Source organism: Sander vitreus, chromosome 1 (genome assembly GCF_031162955.1).
Source record: "Sander vitreus isolate 19-12246 chromosome 1, sanVit1, whole genome shotgun sequence".
NCBI lineage: Eukaryota > Metazoa > Chordata > Actinopteri > Perciformes > Percidae > Sander > Sander vitreus.
Window position 1 is genome coordinate 5,558,661 of NC_135855.1, and position 23,080 is coordinate 5,581,740.

The window sequence follows — 23,080 nt, forward strand, 5'->3', positions numbered from 1 at the left end:
ATATTTTTTCTTGTTTGAGAATCCAACTTTAAAAAACACGTCTAAATTTAGTAATATTAAGGTATGAATGGCAGAGAGAACCTTCTGGTTACTTTTTAAGGAAAGGTTTTATATCAGATCTCAGTTAAAGCTGAAACTTGAAGAATGAAGTCTCCTCTCTTTACCTCACCAAATCAAAATGTGTTACCATGTACTAGCCAAAGTAAATTTAGATGGAAGCAGAAACAGGATTGGGGCGTGATTAGTTTAAGTGCCTATTAACACTCAGGTGCAAATACCATACAATTCAGTTCAGTTCAGTCACGGTATTATCCCAGGTGGGAAATTGACTTGCAATCAGGCCCATAACATTAAAACGAGTGGTGGAATGTAACTTAGTACCATTACCCTAACATTTATATCTAGTTTATTGTCTGTTAAGTTCCTATATATCAAAGAGTAAGTCTAAACAATGGTGATTCAGCATATGACCCACTGATGAAATTGCTTGTATTTGCTGCTTAGTCAAGTAATTCAATCTGACTGTCGGGGGGGGACATTCCCGCCCTACATTTAAATGGAGCGCACAGTTAGTTACGTCACTCCTTTATCCTGCTATTCATAGCAAACCCACCAATCAGTCCCAAAACATCCCAGTTAGACAGTAAATGCCGTAAACATATTCTTTGTCAATCTCTACAATAATTTCTCAAAAGAATCAAGCAGGCCTGCCTTTATTGCACAATCCAAATTTTCTTCAAAATTTGCTATTTTCAGTGTGTAGCTTGCTAGCTCGAAGTTTTTTGTTGTTTTTTGGAGAGAACTTAGTTTGACAGCGGTGAATTCCCTTTCTTACATTCATGTTTCCTGTCTTTTCACTCTGCCTTCCATTGTGTTTTATTAAATGAACCTGGTGTGATTGAGGACACTCCTCCCCATAATGGAGCATACACCTGTATTACCTGTGTCCATCCATAGCTCTGTGCCCTAAGATCTCACAATGCCTTGTGTTGCCCAATCCTGCTAACTTTATTGTTCATCAGACGTAACACAACAAAAGCATTTCGTTTTTACACGAGAAGAGCGAGATTCGCTGACGTTAGCCAACACATTTATTGCAAAAATAGACATTTGAATAGTAATTTCAGCATTTGAATATTGATTTTTTTTACTATTCGAATTATATTCGACTTTCGGAATACATTCCAACAGCCCTGGTTGTTAACATATTCACATGGATGTGTCTGAACCATATGTGACTGATAAGCCTGTGAGTTTAGCTGATTCTTGGGCTTTCTCAGTAACCAGATAATCCATATTTGGGCTCAGTGACCCAGCTGAACATGTATAAAAACCTGGAGTGAAACCTCAGCTGCACAAGTCCACACAGCAGATCCGAGGTGAGTTCAAATGTCTGCAGCAGAATGCAGTGGAGAAGTGTGCACTTTGTTTCAGTGTGTGAACCCTCAGCTGTCTGTATTTTGGTTCAACCACTGTATCTTTCCTCTGAGTGAAAGCTGTAGCTGAACTTTCTTGTTTGAATGTATTGTTCTGTATTTGTGTATTATATGTGAATAATGTGAAAAACTAAAACAAAAACTCTAAAAAATAAAAACTTGCTAGCTGTTATGGTATCTTCTCAGGTCACAATAAAACAAACAGACACAGGCTGAGGTTATGATGTGAATAAGCATGGTTTCTTTATTAGTATATAATCAAGCTCACAAGTAGTTATTTGTGTAAGTGTACATTTGTGATGATGTCATTGGACACCTCATTTCTCATTAGGACAGCATGCAAGCTAATTTGATCAAATTCTAAATTAAAGCACATTCGTTAAGCACAAAATGCATTTCTGGTGTTGCTTGTACAACGTTGCAACAGTTTGCCTCATTTGCTCTAGATTTCCTGTTGGGAAAAAAGGGAATTTGTTCAAAAATATGTACATATTTAATATGTACAGTGGTGTGAAAAAGTGTTTGCCCCCTTCCTCATTTCCTGTTCCTTTGCATGTTTGTCACACTTAAGTGTTTCGGAACATCAAACCAATTTAAACAATAGTCAAGGACAACACAAGTAAACACAAAATGCAATTTGTAAATGAAGGTGTTAATTATTAAAAGGTGAAAAAAAATCCAAACCATCATGGCCCTGTGTGAAAAAGTGATTGCCCCCTAAACCTAATAACTGGTTGGGCCACCCTTAGCAGCAACAACTGCAACCAAGCGTTTGCGATAACGTGCAATGAGGCTTTTACAGCGTCCTGGAGGAATTTTGGCCCACTCATCTTTGCAGAATTGTCCTAATTCAGTTACATTAGAGGGTTTTCGAGCATGAGCGGCCTTTTTAAGGTCATACCACAACATCTCAATAGGATTCAGGTCAGGACTTTGGCTAGGCCACTCCAAAGTCTTCATTTAGTTTTTCTTCAGCCATTCGGTGGTGGACTTGCTGGTGTGTTTAGGATCATTGTCCTGCTGCAGAACCCAAGTTCGTTTCAGCTTGAGTACACGAACAGATGGTCGGACATTCTCCTTCAGGATCTCTTGGTAGACAGCAGAATTCATAGTTCCTTTTATCACGGCAAGTCTTCCAGGTCCTGAAGCAGCAAAAACAGCCCCAGACCATCACACTACCACCACCATATTTTACAGTTGGTATAATGTTCTTTTTATGAAATGCAGTGTTTCCTTCTACGCCAGATATACTTGGACACACACCTTCCAAAGAGTTCCACTTTTGTCTCATCGGTCCACAGAATGTTGTCCCAAAAAGTCTTGGGGATCATCAAGATGTGTTCTGGAGAAGTGAGACAAGCTTTGATGTTCTTTTTGCTCAGCAGTGGTTTTCTCCTTGGAACTCTGCCATGCAGGCCATTTTTGCCCAGTCTTTTTCCTGATGGTGGAGGCATGAGCGCTGACCTTAACTGAGGCAAGTGAGGCCTGCAGTTCTTTGGACGTTGTTGTGGGGTCTTTTGTGACCTCTTGGATGAGTCGTCGCTGCGCTCTTGGAGGTAATTTTGGGCGGCCGGCCACTCCTGGGAAGGTTCACCACTGTTCCATGTCTTCGCCATTTGTGGATAATGGCTCTCACTGTGGTTCGCTGGATTCCCAAAGCTTTGGAAATGGCTTTATAACCCTTTCCAGACTGATAGATGTCAATTACTTTCTTTCTCAATTGTTCCTGAATTTCTTTGGGTCTCGGCATGATGTGTAGCTTTTAAGGATCTTCTGGTGGACCTTACTGTGTCAAGCAGCTCCTATTTAAGTGATGCCTTGATTGTGAACAGGTGTGGCAATAATCAGGCCTGGGTGTGGCTAGAGAAATTGAACTCAGGTGTGGACAACCACAGTTATAGTATGTTTTAACAAGGGGGGCAATCACTTTTTCACACAGGGCCATGATGGTTTGGATTTTTTTCTCCTTTAATAATAAACACCTTCATTTACAAATTGCATTTTGTGTTTACTTGTGTTGTCCTTGACTTTTGTTTAAATTGGTTTTGATGTTCCGAAACACTTAAGTGTGACAAACATGCAAAGGAACAGGAAATGAGGAAGGGGGCAAACACTTTTTCACACCACTGTACATATATGTAATATGTGCACACACACAAACACACACACTAATGGGCATGCACATACCGTAAGACACTTGAAGTTATGTGAGTAAAAAAAACTGAATTCTGTCTTGATGGTCTTGTGGTTAAGACGACCATCTTAAGCCCTTTTCTTTTTTCTTTTCTTTCCCTACTATTGTTTTGAGTAATTTTTATGCTTTCCACCGCAGGGTTTTGCAAACAGACTCTTACTAACTTAAGGAAGCAATTTCATAATGCGCTAATCTCCAAAGCACTGCAGAGTAAGGTCTGGCCCCTCCACACATGCATTTCTGGCTAAGAGAAAAATACACTCTGGGTTGTTTGTATTCCTTTAAACCAATCCACCATCGTCTTGGGCGGCGCTAAGCTCCGGTCGCAAAGACAGTAGCTCTACAAAATAATCTCAGGAAGGAACTTGTTTTGGTAAAACATTTGCACCCCGCAATATTAGTGTTGGTTGAATGAATTAGTGAACTGTTTACACAACACAGTGACGTGAGCTATATAAATTAGCTGGATACATGGTTAAACCTCATTTGCTCTTACCAGTGTATCGTCGCGTGTATTTTATCCCTAGCAATCCCACCAATTGGTCCCAAAACGTCCCAGTTAGAAAGTAAATACCGTAAACATATTCTTTGTCAATCTTTACAATCATTTCCAGAAAGGAACCAAGCATGCCTGCCTTGTTGCACGGTCCAAATTTTCTTTAAAACTTGCCATTTTTAGCGTGTAGCTTGCTAGCTCGAAGTGCAGCGGAACAGACAGCGGCAACACACATCGCCGGAACATCCACCACCCAATGTTCTGGCAATTATCCTGGAAATGAATTGTCGTCGATCCAGACTAACAGTCTGACTAACAGGAAACATGGATGCACATAATTGAAGCTACCTAGCATAATTTCAGGAGCAGGGCCGCACCTCAAACACGCCTCTTCCAGTATTCTATAAATACCCACCTAACCTTCTCTTGTCATTCGCTCTCGTATTCTGTGCCCCTCCCTCCCCTGTTTCTTTTTCCCTCTCCTTTCCTTTAGGTCCTAGGGGGGGTCTGTCGTGCCCGGGTGCTACGGTGGATTCCCTTTCTTACATTCATGTTTCCTGTTTTTATCTGACATATAACGGCAAAATGCCAGAAAAACAACAAAATGTATGATGACTCAATAAATAAAAGCTACTAAACACATAAAAAGAGGGAAACTTCGATCTGTATTATTATACTTAAGTTAGATCACATTGAGGATAGCCTGTAGCATGTTCAGAACCCACAACTTACTTTCATTTCTAGAGGAAGTGGCTTTTTTGCACAGGTTTCAGGTGACGTTCTGAATTCAGAAAGAAAGCAAAATCTGTAAAAGCTGCTTGATTCCTATACAGTACTGCTACAATGCACATGAACATAAGTATGTTTTGACCTTCCTAGGTATCTGTTCAGTCTGACCTAGTCTGTCAATTTTATCAGTAGAAAGACTGCATGAGAGAGTACAGTTGGTAGGCGAAAAGCCAGGAAGGAAGACAGGCGAGAATGTAGTGAGAATGTAAGTAACTCAGAGAAAATACACTGCAGATACAAAAACAAGTATATAGGAAGTTATTTAGTTAGGGAGATGGTAGGCTATATGGGTAAAAAGGTACGTACTGCATTCATACAGCAGGTTCACCCGAAGGATGTCAGTAGGACTCATCTGGGTGGCTCTGCCAATGGCTACATTGTTGTCAGGGATGGGAACGATGGTTGGGTTACAGTTGCGAGAGAAGGCAAACCTATGGTGCAAATACACAGTAGTGATGAGAGGTTTAAACTGTACACCTGTACTGTTGAATAACCACGAAAACCTGATGTATGGATCCATACTGGGCGTGAAGAGATTGTAAGTGATTTAGGGACAAAATCCTATCCTTTGTGAAAAAGGCATTCTAAAAATAGAAGTAAAGCTATAGTGCGTAGTTTCTGCCACCCCCATGAGAAATTTTAAGTAATGACAACAACACTGTTGACTGGCACGTCCATATCATACAAGCCTACCTGATTGCGCACCCCCCCCACCTCCACGCAGTGGCTAGTAGCCAAGGAGGACACAGAGGTTGTGTGGAGCTTAATTAGCTTTTTAGCAACTCATTTGGCAATGGCTTGAATGTAACGGACATTCATTAATATCAAAGAATTATGCATTAAAGCTTTAATCTAAAGCTAATATTGGACTATAACAGTCTGAGTTCTAGAAAAATCAAGTTATAGTCCTTTTAGTACATAATCCCCCCCTATGTTTTCATGGACAGTGTTTGAGGCTGTCCTCCCCCGCCCAGTTTGTTTTTTCAAGCAGCAATTACTACTCATATTTACAGGTGTATAGTGGCATCGCCCTCTAGTGGTTATAGTAGTTATGAAGGGAGCAAAACTGGAATTAAGGGGACACAGTATAACAGCTCCAAACTTCAATATAAGGAGGTACGTTGGGGTGGTGGGTCAAACAAACAGGACTTTCACCCAGGAGACCAATTTGAAAATAAAAGTAAACTGTGAGTTTTTTTAACTTTACGGAACAAACTGAGCTTTGTAGCGTAATATATGTAAATACAGTATAACATGATTTCATAGTTGCATAATTACATTGTTGTTGTATATTATAATTAGGTTCAGTGAGTGAATGCTACCTTGTGTAGTGCATGACAGAGCCGTAGTCATAGGGAGTGCCAAGGTTCCTTGTTTTGACCTTATCGAAATTGTGCTCCTCTCCTGCAGGCGAGCACAATACATGTTTTTCTTACAGCTTGCCAGTCAAAATGGCTGAAAAGTGCAGTAAGTGAAATGTGTGAATAGTTACAGTATCTGCAGGAAACTACATGTAATTATTTCTGTACACATGGTTGCTTGTTCTAGAGGTCTTCATAAGCATATATGTTAAGCTGTTCTCACAAACCAATTTGTAGACAGCTACGAAACGTAAAGCACTGTAATTTGTATGTATTCCACATATTTATTACTGTATGCCCCACATTGACGGCTGCTGTGTAAGACTGACATGGTCCGCATAGGGAGGAGGTCGTTGGAGGACGGGTGGGTTACAAAGCGCAGGGCTTTTAAGCAGGGGAGCAGAGTTTAGGTCCTTGAAGAAGTTAAGGGGAAAACACAAGACTTTCACCCTTGAAATGGGTGTTCATGTACTTAAGGGGGCCATGTACTTAAGGCGATGAGTATTTTAATCCAAACCACAATCTTTTCTAGTCATTTTGGTGCCTAAATCTAAATCGCAGCATGATGAATTTTGTCGGCTAAACTTAACTGCAAAAGCCCCTGAAAGGACCGGCACCTCACGGTAGCTCACAGTAAGCTTTTCTCAGCTAAATTTAACTGTAAAGACAGCTAAACTTGACTGTCATGCGACTGGTCAACCCGTGACAGGTCGGCATTAGCTAATTTTGTAGGATATCATATGAATTGTGCATATGTTTTCGTACGATATCATATGAATTCGTGAGAATGCGTCGCGTAATTCAGATTCCTAGCTACTGTATTCCACTTACGATGATATGATGAAGTTATATTTTAATTTGTTTATTTGTACGTAACATTTTTCACTTAAAAGTTCAGAGCTTAAACGTCATAAAGGCCAATTGTATTATTTGTAAGACCCCATTGTTGGTTGTTTGGTATATTTTGTAAAAGCATTACTAAAACTCCATCTATAGATAAGAAAGTCTGTAACTCGACCCACCAGGCTCGACGTTCTCCAGCAGGATGCGAACATGCTGGTCCCTGTCGGATCGACTCTGTTCATGGTTGAAGCCCAGGGCGTGGAGCAGCTCGTGTTGGATGATATGCTGGAAAACACAGCCCTGGCGCATCAAAGACACTACCTGGCCTCTACCACGACGCCCAATATATGAGAAACACCTGAAAGATAGAAGTAAGCCAAACTTTTAACTGACTGTGTATTCGTGCAGTCATATGTGATATGCGCATTGTGTGGTCCATACCCATCGCGTGACTGGATGTCCACAAAGTCCTCTTGTCCGTTAGCCAAGGGGGTGAAGCGGATGCAAGTGGACTCAGCAAATGACCGCAGGCCTTCGACGATGGTTTTTCTCTCTCGCACGGCTTGACATAACATGAATTCACTCTGCCATAACATTAACAGGGGACTTTTACCACTTTTAGAAGTAGACTACTATACTACTACTTTTATTACAACTCCTATTACTATTCTGGTACTACAATTTCTACTGCTGAGACTGTCCTGCCCCTAAATATGCTCCCAAAGGTTGTTTGTTCAAGCAGCAATTAAGGCTTATATTTATGTTTATAGCAACGAGCCCTCTAGTGGCCGCGGTAGTTATGATGTGAGCAAAGCAGGAAGTAAGGTGTCAAAGTAGGAGTGTCAAATTTACACAAGGAGGTAGGTTGAGTTAAAGCTATCCCTAAGGGGTTTTAATCCATCTCATGAAAAGTCACCTGTCTTTTGGTTTGGACAATGTAACACAACATAAGTTAATTCTGAATGGGATTGATGTGGTAGACAAAAAATGTGATAATAAATATATTCGTCAGATCTTTCAATTTAGAAAAAGAGGGAAATTCTACTGGGGATCTTTAATCTTTAATTCCTGATATTAACTGGAAAAGAGCTATGTTGTTACCTGGTAAATACTGCATTGCAAATAAAGTGAAGGAGGTTCAATTCAAAATTCTTCATAAAATATACCAACCCGGTCTCACGGCAGTTCGTGTAAATGTCACGTTATTTTTAATCTATTGACCCCGTGAATGTTACTGTAGCCAAATATGCATACATAAGTAGTGCTTGTTCCTTCTGTGGTGATATGGATGAAACACTATCACATCTATTTTTTTAATGTGAGAAAACTAAAACATTTCTTAGTGACTTCAATAGCCACCTTACTCTCTTAGCGTAAAAGATTTTCTTTTTTATTATGATAATCCTGATAATAACACTTTGGAATATGTAGTGAACTTTTTTGTTTTGCAAGCTAAAGGGACAGCTTTCCTTCCAGGTATCTAAGTTAGAAATAGATTTGCTCCTTAAATCACTTCATATAATTAAAAATAACCAAAAAAATGATCGGCTTCTGTGTCTCCTCTACACAGTCTAGAAATCCTGAACAGTTTTCCTCTTTGTTTTGTTTTGTTTTGTATGTGTTCTGTTGTTTTTTTTTGGTTTTTTAGTTTTTTTTCTGTGTCTTGTTTTTGTATGGAAAACTGTATTGTCATACCATGGCAGTGAATGATGTTTTGTGTATTTTTTGTCTTTAAGCATCAATAAAAAATTAATAAAAAAGGAGGTAGGTTGAGGCATGTTGGGGTGGTGGAAGGGTCAAACAAACCTGAGGACTTTCACCCATGAAAGCAGGGTTTGAGTCCCCGTTGAAAAGTAGAAGGTGAGTTTTTTTTTACTTTACTTTAACTTTTACGGAAGTGACTTTGAACGTATGATTTTAACCCAAGCCACCATGTTTTTTCAATTACTTTTTGGGCCTAAACCTAACCAAACTGTGACCGTTTCAGAACGTTAAAGACCGTGACCAACATTTTCTGTTTAAGGTATGTTCACGGAAAACGCTCCTGTGGACCAACAGTATTAGAGGGTCGGAACAAAGGACCCATATCGTTGTATGGTTAGTTGTTCGGTCTGTAAAATGTCAGAAAAAAAATGTCCATCAGTGTTTGCCAAAGCCCAAGATGACGTCCTCCAATGTCTCATTTTGTCCACAACCCAAAGATATTCAGTTTACTGTCACAGAGGAGAGAAGAAACTAGAAAATATTCACATTTAGGAAGCTGGAATCAGAGAATTTTGACTGGCTGAATGACTCAAACCAATTAATTGATTATCTAAATAGTTGGGGATTCATTTGATAGTTGACAACTAATTGATTAATTACCACTGCTATTGCTACTACTATTGCCTTTACTGCTACTACTTCTACTATACTGCTACTGCTGGGCTATTATTTACTGCTGAATACTAATATAGATGCAAAGTAAAAGCCAAGGCTTCAGTACTCACAGTACTTTTTGGAGATGCGGTAGGGTACGTAGACGTTGCCGTCGGTGGCTTTAGGCCACAGGCAGCCTCGTGCTGTGCAGGGATCAGCGTTCTGTAGACCTGTTGGCACTGCTATGTCTCCAAATAACACCAGAGGGTCATCAAGGTTCTTTCCTGCAAAATGACATCAATCAGATCAAGTAAATGTTTTCATCTCTTTTTTGTACTGCATTTCATTCTCTTGATTTAACTGCTGTTAAAAACCCGTCAAATCTGGGGTCTTATATAAGCTCTTCTTCCACAATGCAGTATCTCTGCTGTATACTACAGGTATGTACTGTAACACCAGCATTATTTATTATTTATATATTTAGGGTAAGATTATTGTTATTGTACATTTGCCGCTGGAGGGATAATGTCATCGAATAAAGCAGTTGCAGTGGAAACGAACATACCAAGATTAACATTGGCCTTCTCCAACAACGTGGACACACTGAAATCGTCATCTTCAACGGTGTTGCCTGTGGAGTACAAACAATTTGGTCATGTATCAGTTACACGATGCACAACTATATTTTTACAGAATTGTTATGTCTGAAAAGTAGCCAAGTCTTACTAGAGTTCGCCTTACACTTTGCAAAAGGAGCCTGTAATAAGACACAAAGTAAACATTGGTTAAATACAATTAAATTGATCTAGATGTGAAAATTGGCTTCTAAGTTCAGATAGATCTTAGTTTCATTAGTGAATTGACTTTGATTTGAGACTACTGTGGTTGGTTCTGTAGAGATAGCATGTAGGGAGAAATAGAAAGCATGGTGAAAACTTTAAAAACTAGTTGTTATATGGACTAGTCTATCATATGGACTTCTTTTAAGGCAGAGAAAGCCTATTTATTGCAATTCTGCACTCAATTCACGAACTACAAAGTATAAAAAGAAAGAATTTCAATACAATTTTATTTATAGTATCAAATCATAACAAGAGTTACTGTATCTCAAGACACTTTGCAGATAGAGTAGGTCTAGTCCATACTCTATATTACTATAATTAACAAGGACCCAACTATTTCCCACGAGCAAGTATTTGGTGCAAAAACTTCCTTTTAGACAGAAACCTAGGACAGACCCAGCATCTTTGTGGGCGGTATATGTCACTGCCAGTTTGGACACAGACACTAATACAGATATAGAGAAATGTGATTCATAATAATTATAGCAGTTGGAATGATGAACAGTGGCAGGTATAGTAACAATAAAGATAATAGAACTATGACTCGAGAGACTAAAATTTCCTTCAGGATGAATAAAGTATCTATCTATTTATCTATCTACTAGCACGATAACTTCAGTTTTGTCTGAGTTAAACAACAGGAAATTGTAGGTCATCCACGATTTTATGTCCTTAATGCATGCTTGAAGTTTAACTAACTGACTGGTTTCATCTGGATTGATTGAAAGGTATACTTGGGTATCATCGGCATAACAGTGAAAATTAATAGAGTGTTTCCTAATAATATTGCCTAGAGGAAGCATATATAAGGTGAATAGAATTGGTCCAAGCACCAAGTCTTGAGGAACAGCATGGATAACTGTAGAGTCTCTGGAGGATTCATCATTAACATGAACCAACTGTGATCTATCTGATAGATAGGACTCAAACCAGCTTAGTGTGGTTCATTTAATGGCAACTAAATGTTCCAGTCTCTGTAACAGGACGCTATGGTCAAAAGTGTCGAATGCAGCACTAAGATCTAATAAGACAATTACGGAGACAAGTCCTTTGTCTGAAGCAGTTAGGAGGACATTTTCACCAGTACCGTCTCTGTGCTATGGTGCACTCTAAATCCTGACTGAAAATCCTCAAATAAACTATTGTTATGTAAAAAGTCACATAACTGATTAGTGTCTACCTTCTCAAGGATCTTGGAGAGAAAGGGGAGATAAGATATCGGTCTATAGTTGGACCTCAGGATCGAGAGTCGGTTTTTTAAGAAGAGGTTTTACCACAGCTACTTTGAATGATTGTGGTACATAACCTGTTAATAGAGACATATTGATCATATCTAGTAACGAAGTGTTAACCAAGGATAAAGCTTCTTTAAGTAGCCTAGTTGAGATGGGATCTAAGAGACAGGTAGATGGATTAGCTGATTAAATCTTTTGTGTTAATTGGTGAAGGTCAATAGAAGAAAAGCAGTCTAAGTATACGTCAGGTCTTAAAGCTGTGTCTAGCGTTCCTGCATTTAATGATAAACCGTTAGAAGTTGAGGGCAGGAGGTGATTAATTTTATCTCTGTTATAATTTTATCGTTAAAGAAGCCCATGAAGTTATCTACTCAGAGCTATAGGAATACACGGCGCTGTGATTCTCTGTCAACCTGGCTACAGTGCTGAAAAGAAACCTTGGATTGTTCTTATTTTCTTCTATTAATGATGAGGAATAGGCTGCGCTGGCATTTCTGAGGGCCTTCCTAGTCTTGCCAGTCTAAACGAGATTCTTCCAGATTGGTTGAATGCCATTACTAAAGAAAGAAAAAATCACATTTTGCTTTTTGTTTACAGAAGCCCTGAAAGGCAAGGTGAAAAAAAATCTCGTATGTATGATGTATTATCTTAAAGTTTATCTACAAAGTTTGAGATATTTCCCATGTAGGAGAGATAAAATTAGATGTTGGCCAACATTCCCATGTTTTTTTTATTTTCACCTTGCCTTTCAGGGCTTTCGTAAAATTGCAAAAGCAAAATGTGATTATTTCTTTCTCTATATATATATTTATAATTGTCCCTGTATTGGAATGTAATGCACTACAAAGTATAAAAAGAAAGACAAAATCACATTTTGCTTTTTGCAAGTTTACAGAAGCCCTGAAGATGAAAAAATAGCAGGCAGTGTTGGCCAAAACCTAAGTGTAGCTCCCTCCTCTGTAGGAGATATTATCTTAAATTGTATCTCCTACATAGGAGATCATGGCCAACATTGCCCGCAATTTCTTTCCACCTTGCCTTTCATGGCTTCCGTATAATTTCCTAATTATAAACAGTATTTATTTACAAACAGTTTCCATATCATTTTCCCCACAATTAAATAAAAAAAAAGATCCTATATACTGTACGTTGAGCAGTCAGTGAATATACTGCTAAACATTGTATACATTATTATTGAAGAAAAATGTAATTATGCACTGTAAAATTTCTGAATGTATTACATTTCATTTCAAATTGTCATAAAATTGTTGTATTTATCTCATTATTGAGAAACTGTCTGTCTGTCCATATGCATGTAAAGTATCTGATGAGGTTTACCTGTAGAGTAAAACTGTGGACAGAGAAGAAGAGGACGCTGAGCACAGCCGCCTGGAGCATCATGGTTATAGGACAGCAGCAGCAGACTCAGAAAGAACCTGGGGAAACACAAGTGTTCCCACTTATATAGGTGGGAAAGCCAACTCACTTTCATCCTAATAGGGCATACTGCTCACCAAAGACATGTTGACAAATTCTGATAAACTGGAAGTGGTAGGTATTACTTAGAAGAGACAGTAGTTTGTGTAAGATGTGGGCTTTGTTTCCGGCTGTCTGTCTTCAGGCAGGAGCAGATAACACATTTTAACAGTCAATGATATATAATGAAAAGGTTAAATGAATTAATCAACTGACAAAACATGTATCTCGTTTGAGATTGCAACATTAAAAAACAGCCTAATTTAGTAATCTCAAGGTATAAATGGGCAGAAAGGCATGTTTTTATTTCTTCTTTCATTTTTTTTACTTCTTTTTATATCTCAGATCTCAGTTAAAGCTGAAAAAAGGGCATTCACAACAAAGAGATGTAAAGTTTTTTATGGTTGCAGCACTAGACCAAATAGAAATATTCCACATGTCCTGTGCATCATTTTACACACAGTTATCCCAAAATATGATAAAGAGACTTTTTTAGGTTGAACCCTTCTTGAAAGTAAAGTAGTGATAGGCGGGTCGGGCAGGACTGAAAAGACCGTACAAGTTCAGTAAAAAACTTGATAAATAGCTCACAATGCCTTCCAAATCAACACACATTTTGATAATAAAAGTATTTGGACAGAAAGGACAATGATGTCATGTTATATTAAATAAATCACTTCAAGAGTTTAGATTCTCTGCCCGAACCTTACCCAACCCGACCCGCGGGTCCTCCACTCGCACGCAGCACACCGGGCCTGCTGTCCTGTATTGTGTAGCTTAAGTGAAACATGGAGCTTGAAGATGTAAAAAAATAAATAAATAAATAAAAATAGGAGAATTAACTTTGAGCAAGTTTGGAGGAAAGTCGGAGGTATGGAACCATTTTAAACAAGTCGTGGGCAGTGACAGCATGTGTGTCGGCTTTGTCGAGTGCATTAAGTGCTGCTCGCCTATGACAGCAAAGAAACGGGCACTTTGACGATGAACAGACACCTGAAGCAGGCTCGCCGTGGCAGAAAAGATGATAGTCAGCCTTCAATGTCCTCTTTTGTTACTTCTCCAAGCATACTCCTGAGGACGAGGCAAGCCCTCACAGAGAAATGCGTCTTTTTTTACGTTTCTTCATTCGGATCCATTTGCGATCCATTCCATTCTGAATAAACAGACAACGCAGTTTACATGCTTTGTCCTTGTTGCATTATTCATTAAGATAATTCTAAACATATTTCTGTAGTTCAAACTTGGAATTGAAGTCGAGAACGTCACTTATAACGGCCCACTTATTATTAAAAAATTGTCGGTTTTAAATCAGGCTCGGGCTCATAATTACAGTTAATGTGTGGGGCCAGGCCGGGCTCCAGGCCGGGCTCCAGGCCGGGCTCCAGGCCGGGCTCCAGACAGGCTATCAAGCCCGAGCCGGGTAGGGTCGGTCTTGATATTTTGGGCCCGATCTAAGCTTTAATCACTTCACTGTATTATTGTTTCATATTTGGTTATTTTAGATACGTATCAATAAGGTGCTGTTATTGATCAGTTCTGGCCTGTAAAGTACGTACGTACTGTAAGTAGTGAGAAAAACAATGGCAGATTGCTCCGGTGCCGCCAGAAATTTCACCGGATTTCACTCTTTTCATCCGGATGTCAGTCACCTTCCTTTGTGTTGGAATTCTAAACTCTGGTAGATTTCTGAGGACTATGGTTAACTGCTCCTCAGATCTCTGCAGGGTAAATCCAGACAGCTAGCTAAGACTATCTGTCCAATCTGGGTTCTCTGTTGCACCACTAAAACAACTTTTGGTACGTACACATGTTCCACCAAAACAGGTTCCTTCCCGAGGCTATTTTGCAGCAGAACCATTGCTCCGTCCGGCGCTTAGCACCACCCAATACAATTGTGATTGGTTTAAAGAAATACCAATAAACTAAAGCACGTTTTTCTCCCATCCCGGAATGCTGTGTGGACTAGCCAGACCATCCTCCGCAGCGCTGTGTGTCTGGACTGGCAAAGCAAGACTACAAGAACCCCAACCTGCAAACACATGTTGCAGCACGGCTCAATCAGTCGTGGCTCAGCTGCGGCTCATCTAGAGATTCAGCATGCCCCCTATTTCATCATTTGCATGTAGGGTAGACAGCAATGACTTTTTGGCAGATGATCAGTTTTTGGCAAGACACCTCTAGCCAGTGAACCGCAATCAATAGACCTTTTTCACGGCAGACATGTTGACATGTCATAGTAGGAAAAGCACAGGTGTATTTAAAACCATTAATGATGGCTGCATTCCACTTAGGAGAGGCCCTGGTATTGTGCATGCTGACTCACTGAAATAGCTTACTGGGACACTTGATGGAATTGAGCTATGGTAAAGGTTATCAATTTCAGCTGTGCTTTTCCTACTATGACAAGTCAAAATGTCTGCTGTGAAAAAGGTCCATGAGCCTTGTAGGGATTCAGCAACTCCCTGCCCCCGCTGTTGTAGGCTACTGCGCATGTGTGGGTCCTGAAAACGTTGAATACTTTTTCTCTAATTGGTGTTTTCACAACCCCTCTGTGTGGTTAGAATCAGAGGTGCAGAGTTGTGAAAGCCTTTTTGTGTTTATATTACTTCTCCAAAAGTGTGGGCACAGTTGCAATATGTGTTTGCCTCACACACAGTCTTGCAAAGTTCTTCCAAAAAAACAGGAACATTGACTATTTGAAGAAAAAAAATGTTATTTAAAAAGACAAACATTGTCTGAGACTGCCTTAATGACATTTACTCGAGTACAATTTTGAGGGACTTGTACTTACTTATTTCCATTTTTGGAACTTTATACTTCTACTCCACCACAATTTGGGAGCCAACATTATACTTTTTACTCCTCTTCATTTATTTGATCACATTATATTATTAGTTATTTTGCAGAATAAGATTCAAACAAAATACAAATCAACTAATAAGTTATGATATAATGGATTAAGCTACCCAGCAATATATGGAGTAGTTGAAATAAGCCCCACCTTTACCAGCTATAATATTAGTGATGTTTACTCATTAATGCATCAATAATTATAATCCAATAATATATATTATTCTGAAAAGGGCCATTCTGCATGATGAGTACTTTGACTTTTGATACTTTAAGTATATTTTGATGTCAATACTTATGGCATACTTAAAGGTATGTTAATTGTAACAGAGTATTTCTACATTGTTGCTACTTTTACTTAAGTAAATGATGAGAGATGAGTACTTCTTCCTCCAATGTCACTATCATGAGATTTCATTATTTCCAGCTACATTTGACACATTGTATATATAATTAAAAACAAGTCCAATAAGTACAAAATATATTTAAAATATATAGGTGCATATATATTAGTGCAAAAGTGACAATTCTTGCCAAGTAAAAAGAGCAGTGAATCAGCTTTGTGTTGCATGTGTGACAAGATAATGCTATATCAGATGTGTCAAACACATTCATTAGAACATACTATTGTCTCCTACTCCCACTTAGTTATTGATTAGCTGTAGAATTGTTTTCAGCTATCCTAGCAACGGAGCTCTTCAGATGGCAATGTCAGTCTGTTGGTCCCACAGATTTTTTTGGTCCAGACTGAAATATGTTGTTACTATCAAAAATATGGATCAGAAATTCATGATCTCCGGACAATGAATCCTGCTGACTGGTGATGAATTTTATCCTCCAGTGCCACCAGCAGGGTTGACATTTGTGGTTTTAAGTAGGGCTGTCAAACAATTACATTTTCTTAATCGTGATTAATCGTTGAATTTCTATAGTTAATCGTGATTAATCGCATGTTTATCATATTATTAAAATTCTATTATTTTGCATTTCAGAACAGTTTTTAAGTACATATTAACAATGGAAAGCCATTCTTACCAGTGGATCTTGATTGGGAATCAAATGAATGCAAAGAAAGTGACTTTATGAACTTGATTTTAAGATTTGTATTTGTTTATTATATATTTAATCTAGTCACACATTTGAATCTAGAGTCAATATTAGGGTTGGGTATTGTTTGGTTTGGATACCGGTGCTAAAGTGGTACTTTTAAAACGGTACCAGTGCCTTAACGGTGCCTGAACCGATACTTTTTAAGAAAGTTAAAAAAAAGAAGGGTACTGAACAGTTGGTGACATTAAAGAATGGCTTGTTTATTGCTAAGGCCATATCGTCAAAATTAAATGTTTAACAATAATGTAATCACTATAACAATAACTTATTTCACTAGTAAATAGCTGTTGAATGACAAAAACAACCACCAGATGGGAAAAGGGCATTTAACAACAACTTTGAATGCACCACAAGGCTGTAAATTACCAGTTTCATTGAACGCACCGTCTGTGTTTTTCCGACAACAGCAGCTGCAGATTGTTACATCCCGGTGTTGAATCCTCTACAGTGAAATACAGTCACACTTTACACGTTTAGCGTTAGCTGTCAGCATTGCAACCGTGTTTAATCCAGCTACTAGCTAGCGGTAGGCTAACATTAGCTGCTGTTGAGTGTAGTGTTAACTAGCGTCACGTGCAGCGGTGTTTCTGTTTCCTGTAACGTCTGTTTCAGAGCATCAGAGAGAAGTGCAGACATATCAGTGGCACCAGAATGAGGAACCGAAATCCGCGCTGCTATTCCTGCAGCAGCAGGATGTGTTACGAGGAAGTACGGCAAAATAGTATCCTGTTAGGCACGACGCAAAGCCGAGTGAAGTGAAAATAAATTAATAAATGGCGGCATGCGATTAATTCGATTAAAAAAAATTAACGCATTATGCTCGGCCCTAGCTTTAAGTGATAGGTCTCAACAACTATGAGATGGATTGCCATGAAAGTTGATACAGACATTTATGTTCTCCTGAAATGTAATCACCTAGGTCAGGGATCTTAAACAGCAGGTCCAGGACCCCTAGGGAGTCCTCAGAGTCAATGCAGGGGGGCTACCAAATTATTGTTAATTTTTTAAAGTAAAAAAAAAATATTAAAAAGTAGAGATGCACCGATTGACCAGCTGGTGGCCGATTTTCACGTGATCGGTCATGACCGGCGACCGGTCAGTCAGTCTGACATATGCCGATTTCATGCCGGTCAAATGCACTCGGGCGCCGCATGATTTACATCGCGCAACATCAGCATCACACGTGCACACGCAGGGTTTCCGCTGCGGTGCACCGCCGCTCCTTCAGCTGTTTATGAAATGTCATAAAGTCGTAATAATACACGGCTCTGCAGAGCCGTCTACTTTACTGATCTCAGGCGAACGGTCAACCTCTGAGGCTGAACAACTGGAACATGAAAACCGTACTCATGCGGGTTCCGTGAAATATGACAGCTACAGTTTTTTCGGAAAATAGCTCTTTAACAGCAGCTCTTTAATGGAATGTGCTGTTTGGAACAATAGGTTGTCTTTTTCAAATGTAATGTCAAGAAAATAAAAGTTGTCCAATATTGTGTTGTGTTGTTCTCGTGCCATGGGATGGTAAGAAGCTAAATGTTGTGTGCTGTGGGATGGTAAGAAGCTAAATATTGTGTGCTGTGGGATGGTAAGAAGCTAAATGTTGTGTCCTGGCAGCCGACCGGGAAAAGGCTATCATCATCCGTGGACTGGAGTCCTTCTCTTCCTTCTCCTGCATCCGCTTCAGGCCCACCCAAAGCAACGACCGCGACTGGCTGAGCATCGAGTCCCAGAATGGGTAAGAAAGTGATGTTATAGAAGACATTGAGTCGAAAGCTTTGCTCACTCTTCAGTGTTCTTCAACTCCTCTGTGCTCCTGTCCAGCTGCTACTCCTTCGTTGGCCGTCGTGGTGGGAAGCAGGTGGTGTCTCTGGCCCGGAGTGGATGCCTTTACCATGGCACGGTGCAGCACGAGCTGCTCCACGCTCTGGGCTTCAACCATGAACAGACCCGCTCTGACAGGGACAACCACATCAGAGTCATGCTGCAAAACGTTCAGTCTGGTAAGGGAGCTGGTTATTATTCAGATGGTTTTCAGAGGAAATCCAGTAAACTGCATTTGTTTCTACAAGAAATCATGCAGGCCTAATGTTAATTAATGCATGAACCTTGTGAACAAATACACTTAAAATGTACAACCTCATAGACCTCACAGTTCTGCTTTTGTTTATTCTCATGAACCACATTCTGCCGCTCTTAAAGGGGGGCTAACTGCAAATGGCATTTTCCTATCTCAGAAAGGGCTGCAACTAAAGACTATTTTCATCGTCAACTAATCTGTTGATTATTTGCTTGATTAATCAATTAGTTGTTTAGTCTCTAAAATTTCAGAAAATGGTGAACATGTTGATCAGTTGTTCCCAAAGTACAAGATGACGTCCTCAAATGTCTTGTTTTGTCCACAACTCAAAGATATTTACTGTCACAGAGAAGGGACAAAACATATATAGAAAATATTCACATTTAACAACCTGGAATCAGAGAACTTTTCCTTTTTTCATTAAAAAAATGACTCAAACAATTAATTGATTATCAAAATAGCTAGCTCCAGTGGAGCTGCTCAGTGGCCAGCAGATCAGACTGTGGTTGTACTGGGCAGTTTCCAGGTATGAATGTGTAACTGTGTGAATGTGATAAGGGTGTTCCTGCAAAAGAGAAGCTTCCTCTCAGTGAACCTTCCCTGAATAAATAAAGGTAAAAAAGTTGACAACTTATCGATTAGTCCATTGATCTCTACAGCTCTAATCTCTTAGTTGTAGTGAGTTTAAAACGCTCTGAAACTACTTGAAAAAGGTTGACTAAGAGTAGGACCTGCTGTAATCTCTGTTTGTAGTCCTGTGCATGGCCCCAGCAGCTTGTGTGCTAGCCTATGATCAATGACTCTGTCCTAACACGTGGCAACAGTCTCCGGGGCACGTTACCCAAATCCTTGTTCTCATCACGACCATCAGGCTTCACTGCTCCTCCAGAGAGTGTGATACATTAATACTTAAATCTATGTCTGTGTATTGATTTCAAACATGTAAGAAAAACATTATTTTCTGAAAAAATATAAATATATAGGAAGAATTGAAATGTCTCTTCCCATCTTGTTTGCAATATAAGTATGGTGGGTCCCTGGTGCCTTCTAGTGGACAAAAAGAGCTTGAACATCACACTGCCAAGGGGAAACACCACGTTTTAGCAAATCTTGACTTTACTCTATTTCATTTTTTTATTTATTTTTTTTATTAAAAAGTGGAAGGCCCAAAGCCCAGAGAAAATTGACTCCAATTATCTCTCTAATCTTTAATTCCCCGCATATTCGTTGATGATCTATGTAACCAGAACACTTAAATCAAATGGTGAGACAATAGGATAAAGTCAAGTAACTTTTATTAGTACAGTATTTGAAGTATTACAAACGCATGCGGGTTCACAAATGAGACTAAGTTTCCTTAGCATCAAAACAAAAAAGTGTTTGTGAGCCCCATCTAACAATGTCCCTATCTATTTATGATCTCCTTTTGGGGTGATGACATCTCCGTTGCCAGGCAGAAGTGTGTGTGTGTGTGTTATAAACTTCAGGTGGTTCCATTTCCTCTACTTGCTCTTCGTAACCTTTTCACCACGCCTGAACTAACACACATAAACCTAACGGGTATTTCCTGTTGTCTCTGTCTGGTACAAAAACAGTCTCTGACATACAATCATATTTCTAAACTATGATAAACTGTAATCAAAGCTTTAAGCTAAACCATTCTGTGCAGCTGAGTCATTCTTCCATGTACAAAGGTCGCAAGTGTGCTTCCTCTGGATAATTGTAACCCTCTATCTCATAATATGCACGCAACTCCACAATGAGCACAAACTTCCTCTTTAGTAATAAAAGAACACATCTACATAATAAAGAGCACTTCAATAAAATAAAAATATCTCTACACCTTCTAACTGCTCCGTGTCCTCTTGAAGAACCGCCTTCTCCAAGAACAACCAGCCCACCATGGTCCCCATCCCCAACGCTAACGTGTCCTTAGCCAACGCTAAGGAGATGAGTCGCAACGACAAAGCCAGACTTAACGCTCTCTACAAGTGCTGTGAGTGGCCACATGAGCACATTATAAAAAAATAAATATACATATACACATGTATTCAACATTGAGTTTGGACCTAATGATCATTCTATAAAGTTTTTTTAACTGCAACACAGTACTCTCTTTTCATTCGTTCATCACATCCTTGTTTGTTTTCTCAAAGGTTAAAGTCACAGTTGGTAATGATGAAAAGGCAAGGCACGTAAGCTTTATCTGTATAGCACATTCCCGCAACAAGGCAATTCAAAGTGTGTTAAAGTATCAAAACAAATAAAATACGAGAATAAAAGTTACAGTGCAGCATTAGAAATAAACAATTATTTAAAGAAAGGCAGCATCAAAAAGAAAGGTCTTCAGCCTTGATTTAAACGAACTGAGAGTTGCTGCAGACCTGCAGTTTTCTGGGGAGGTTGTTCCAGATATGTGGAGCATAAAACTGAACGCTGCTTCTCCCTGTTTAGTTCTGACTCTGGGATATGTTTTCATGCTAATTGAATGTGTCTCTAGCTTGAAACAAGCTAGCGCTGATTAGTTTATAACGCTAGTCTTCGGGGCAGAGGGTAAAGTAAAAAGAAATCGCTATTTCTACACCGCTAACAAGGCTCAAAATAGCACCACACTTCAACGGTAGCATAATGAGGGTCCCTACATGTAAACCGAAGCATTGAGAATTGTGTAAGTGTACAGACAGTTTATTAAAAAGACGGATTATAAAGACAGTAGCGTTCACGTATACAAGCAGGTGCCATCTTGGGGAAACAGTCATGACCAGTAACATAGCTCAAACACTGCATTGTTTTCCATACTCTGAACAAGTGGAAGCATGTAGATGTTGAAAGAGGCCCCAGAATGGAGCCTTGGGGAACTCTGCACGTCATATTTGTCTGCTCAGATGGGTCATCACCGATAGACACAAAGCAGTGCCTATTCTTTAAGTAGGAATCAAAAAAGTCCAACCAGAAAGTCCAACCCAGTTTTCCAATCTGTCTAGTTCTTTACAGTTTCAATAATTTGTGTGACTTCACACTAATCAATATTTTCTTTGAAGAAAAGAGTGAAATTCTTCCACATGATATTTTGTTATTTTATAACATACCAGTTTTTAAGATAAACAAGAAGGAATGAAAATCAGCAGTTTGCTTCAATATATATATTTTAGTAATTTACGTAATACTAAAACAAAATTACAAACTAAAGGTATGTAATAGTAACAAAGAATTGTGGGGCTAATTCAGCCTTTCTGCAGCATCACCACACACCACAAGTTTTCATCATCACATTGGATGTCCTGGGTTGCCATGCAGCTGCATCATCTATAAATAAAAATGTATGCGGTTTCCATTGCTTACACCTCCATTACTTTCTGAAAAAACAGTAAAGGTAGTGTTTTTCACATTTTTTCATAGCTGTGATTGTAACCTCAGACATCTTACCTGGACATATTGGTATGTTTGCTCTTTTACCTGTTCACTGTTTCTCTCGAACAGTACAGTGAATAACTGCTTCATTCTTATTTGGTATTTGTTTGTTTACAAAGAAAGCTTTCTGAGCTTTCCCTATATACATACAGCATATGTTCACTAACTAGCCTAAAACAAGACACCTGCTTAGGCTTTGAGCTTAAATTGCATTCAGCAGTGTTTGAAATGCACAGGGCTGAAATCCATTCTGTTTTGAATGTGTGGTTAACATTTTTGGCAGCAGTGTGTTAGCATTTAAACAAAGTGCTGTAAAATCCACAGTGTTAATGTAGAGTTTTGAAAACTGTGTTCAAGCAATGAAAAACAAACTACAGTTTGGTGCGCATGAACAGCTGCTGTGCAGACTGTGGTTAGAGTTTTGCACATGCAGCTCCAGTTGTGCCCACTGTCGTCTAGCAATCTAAAAAAAACAACCTGTGACCTATCGACAGTAGCAAACAAAGCATGTGAATAATTATTGTTTCTGGCTATAATGTCAGAGAAGGACTGCCTTGCATTCCTCATTTACAAATTATAAATGCGAAGTCTCTCTTTATAGA

General features: G+C 39.2%; 1 protein-coding gene and 1 pseudogene across 1 annotated transcript; one reads left to right on the plus strand and one right to left on the minus strand.

Annotated features, from left to right (window-relative positions):
* Nucleotides 1-1,654: 1,654 nt before the first annotated feature.
* LOC144519319 (hatching enzyme 1.2-like) lies at nucleotides 1,655-12,990 on the minus strand. The gene is made up of 10 exons (XM_078252409.1): nucleotides 12,893-12,990; nucleotides 10,204-10,234; nucleotides 10,043-10,108; nucleotides 9,609-9,761; nucleotides 7,561-7,681; nucleotides 7,299-7,477; nucleotides 6,238-6,319; nucleotides 5,222-5,346; nucleotides 4,859-4,907; nucleotides 1,655-1,887 (listed from the first exon to the last, which is right to left on the minus strand). The coding sequence occupies exons 1-9, from the start codon at nucleotides 12,953-12,955 to the stop codon at nucleotides 4,867-4,869; spliced, it is 861 nt and encodes a 286-aa protein (XP_078108535.1). The 5' UTR covers nucleotides 12,956-12,990; the 3' UTR covers nucleotides 1,655-1,887; nucleotides 4,859-4,866.
* A 1,375-nt stretch (nucleotides 12,991-14,365) lies between these two features.
* LOC144521534 (high choriolytic enzyme 2-like) lies at nucleotides 14,366-21,228 on the plus strand (annotated as a pseudogene).
* Nucleotides 21,229-23,080: the final 1,852 nt, after the last annotated feature.

Coding starts and splice junctions, on each gene's coding strand:
- LOC144519319 (XM_078252409.1), bottom strand. CDS start 12,955: ATGATGCTCCAGGCGGCTGTGCTCAGCGTCCTCTTCTTCTCTGTCCAC. Junction 7,478..7,560: donor GACATCCAGTCACGCGATGG/GTATGGACCACA, acceptor TCTATCTTTCAG/GTGTTTCTCATATATTGGGC. Junction 5,347..6,237: donor TCTGTCATGCACTACACAAG/GTAGCATTCACT, acceptor TTTGCACCATAG/GTTTGCCTTCTCTCGCAACT.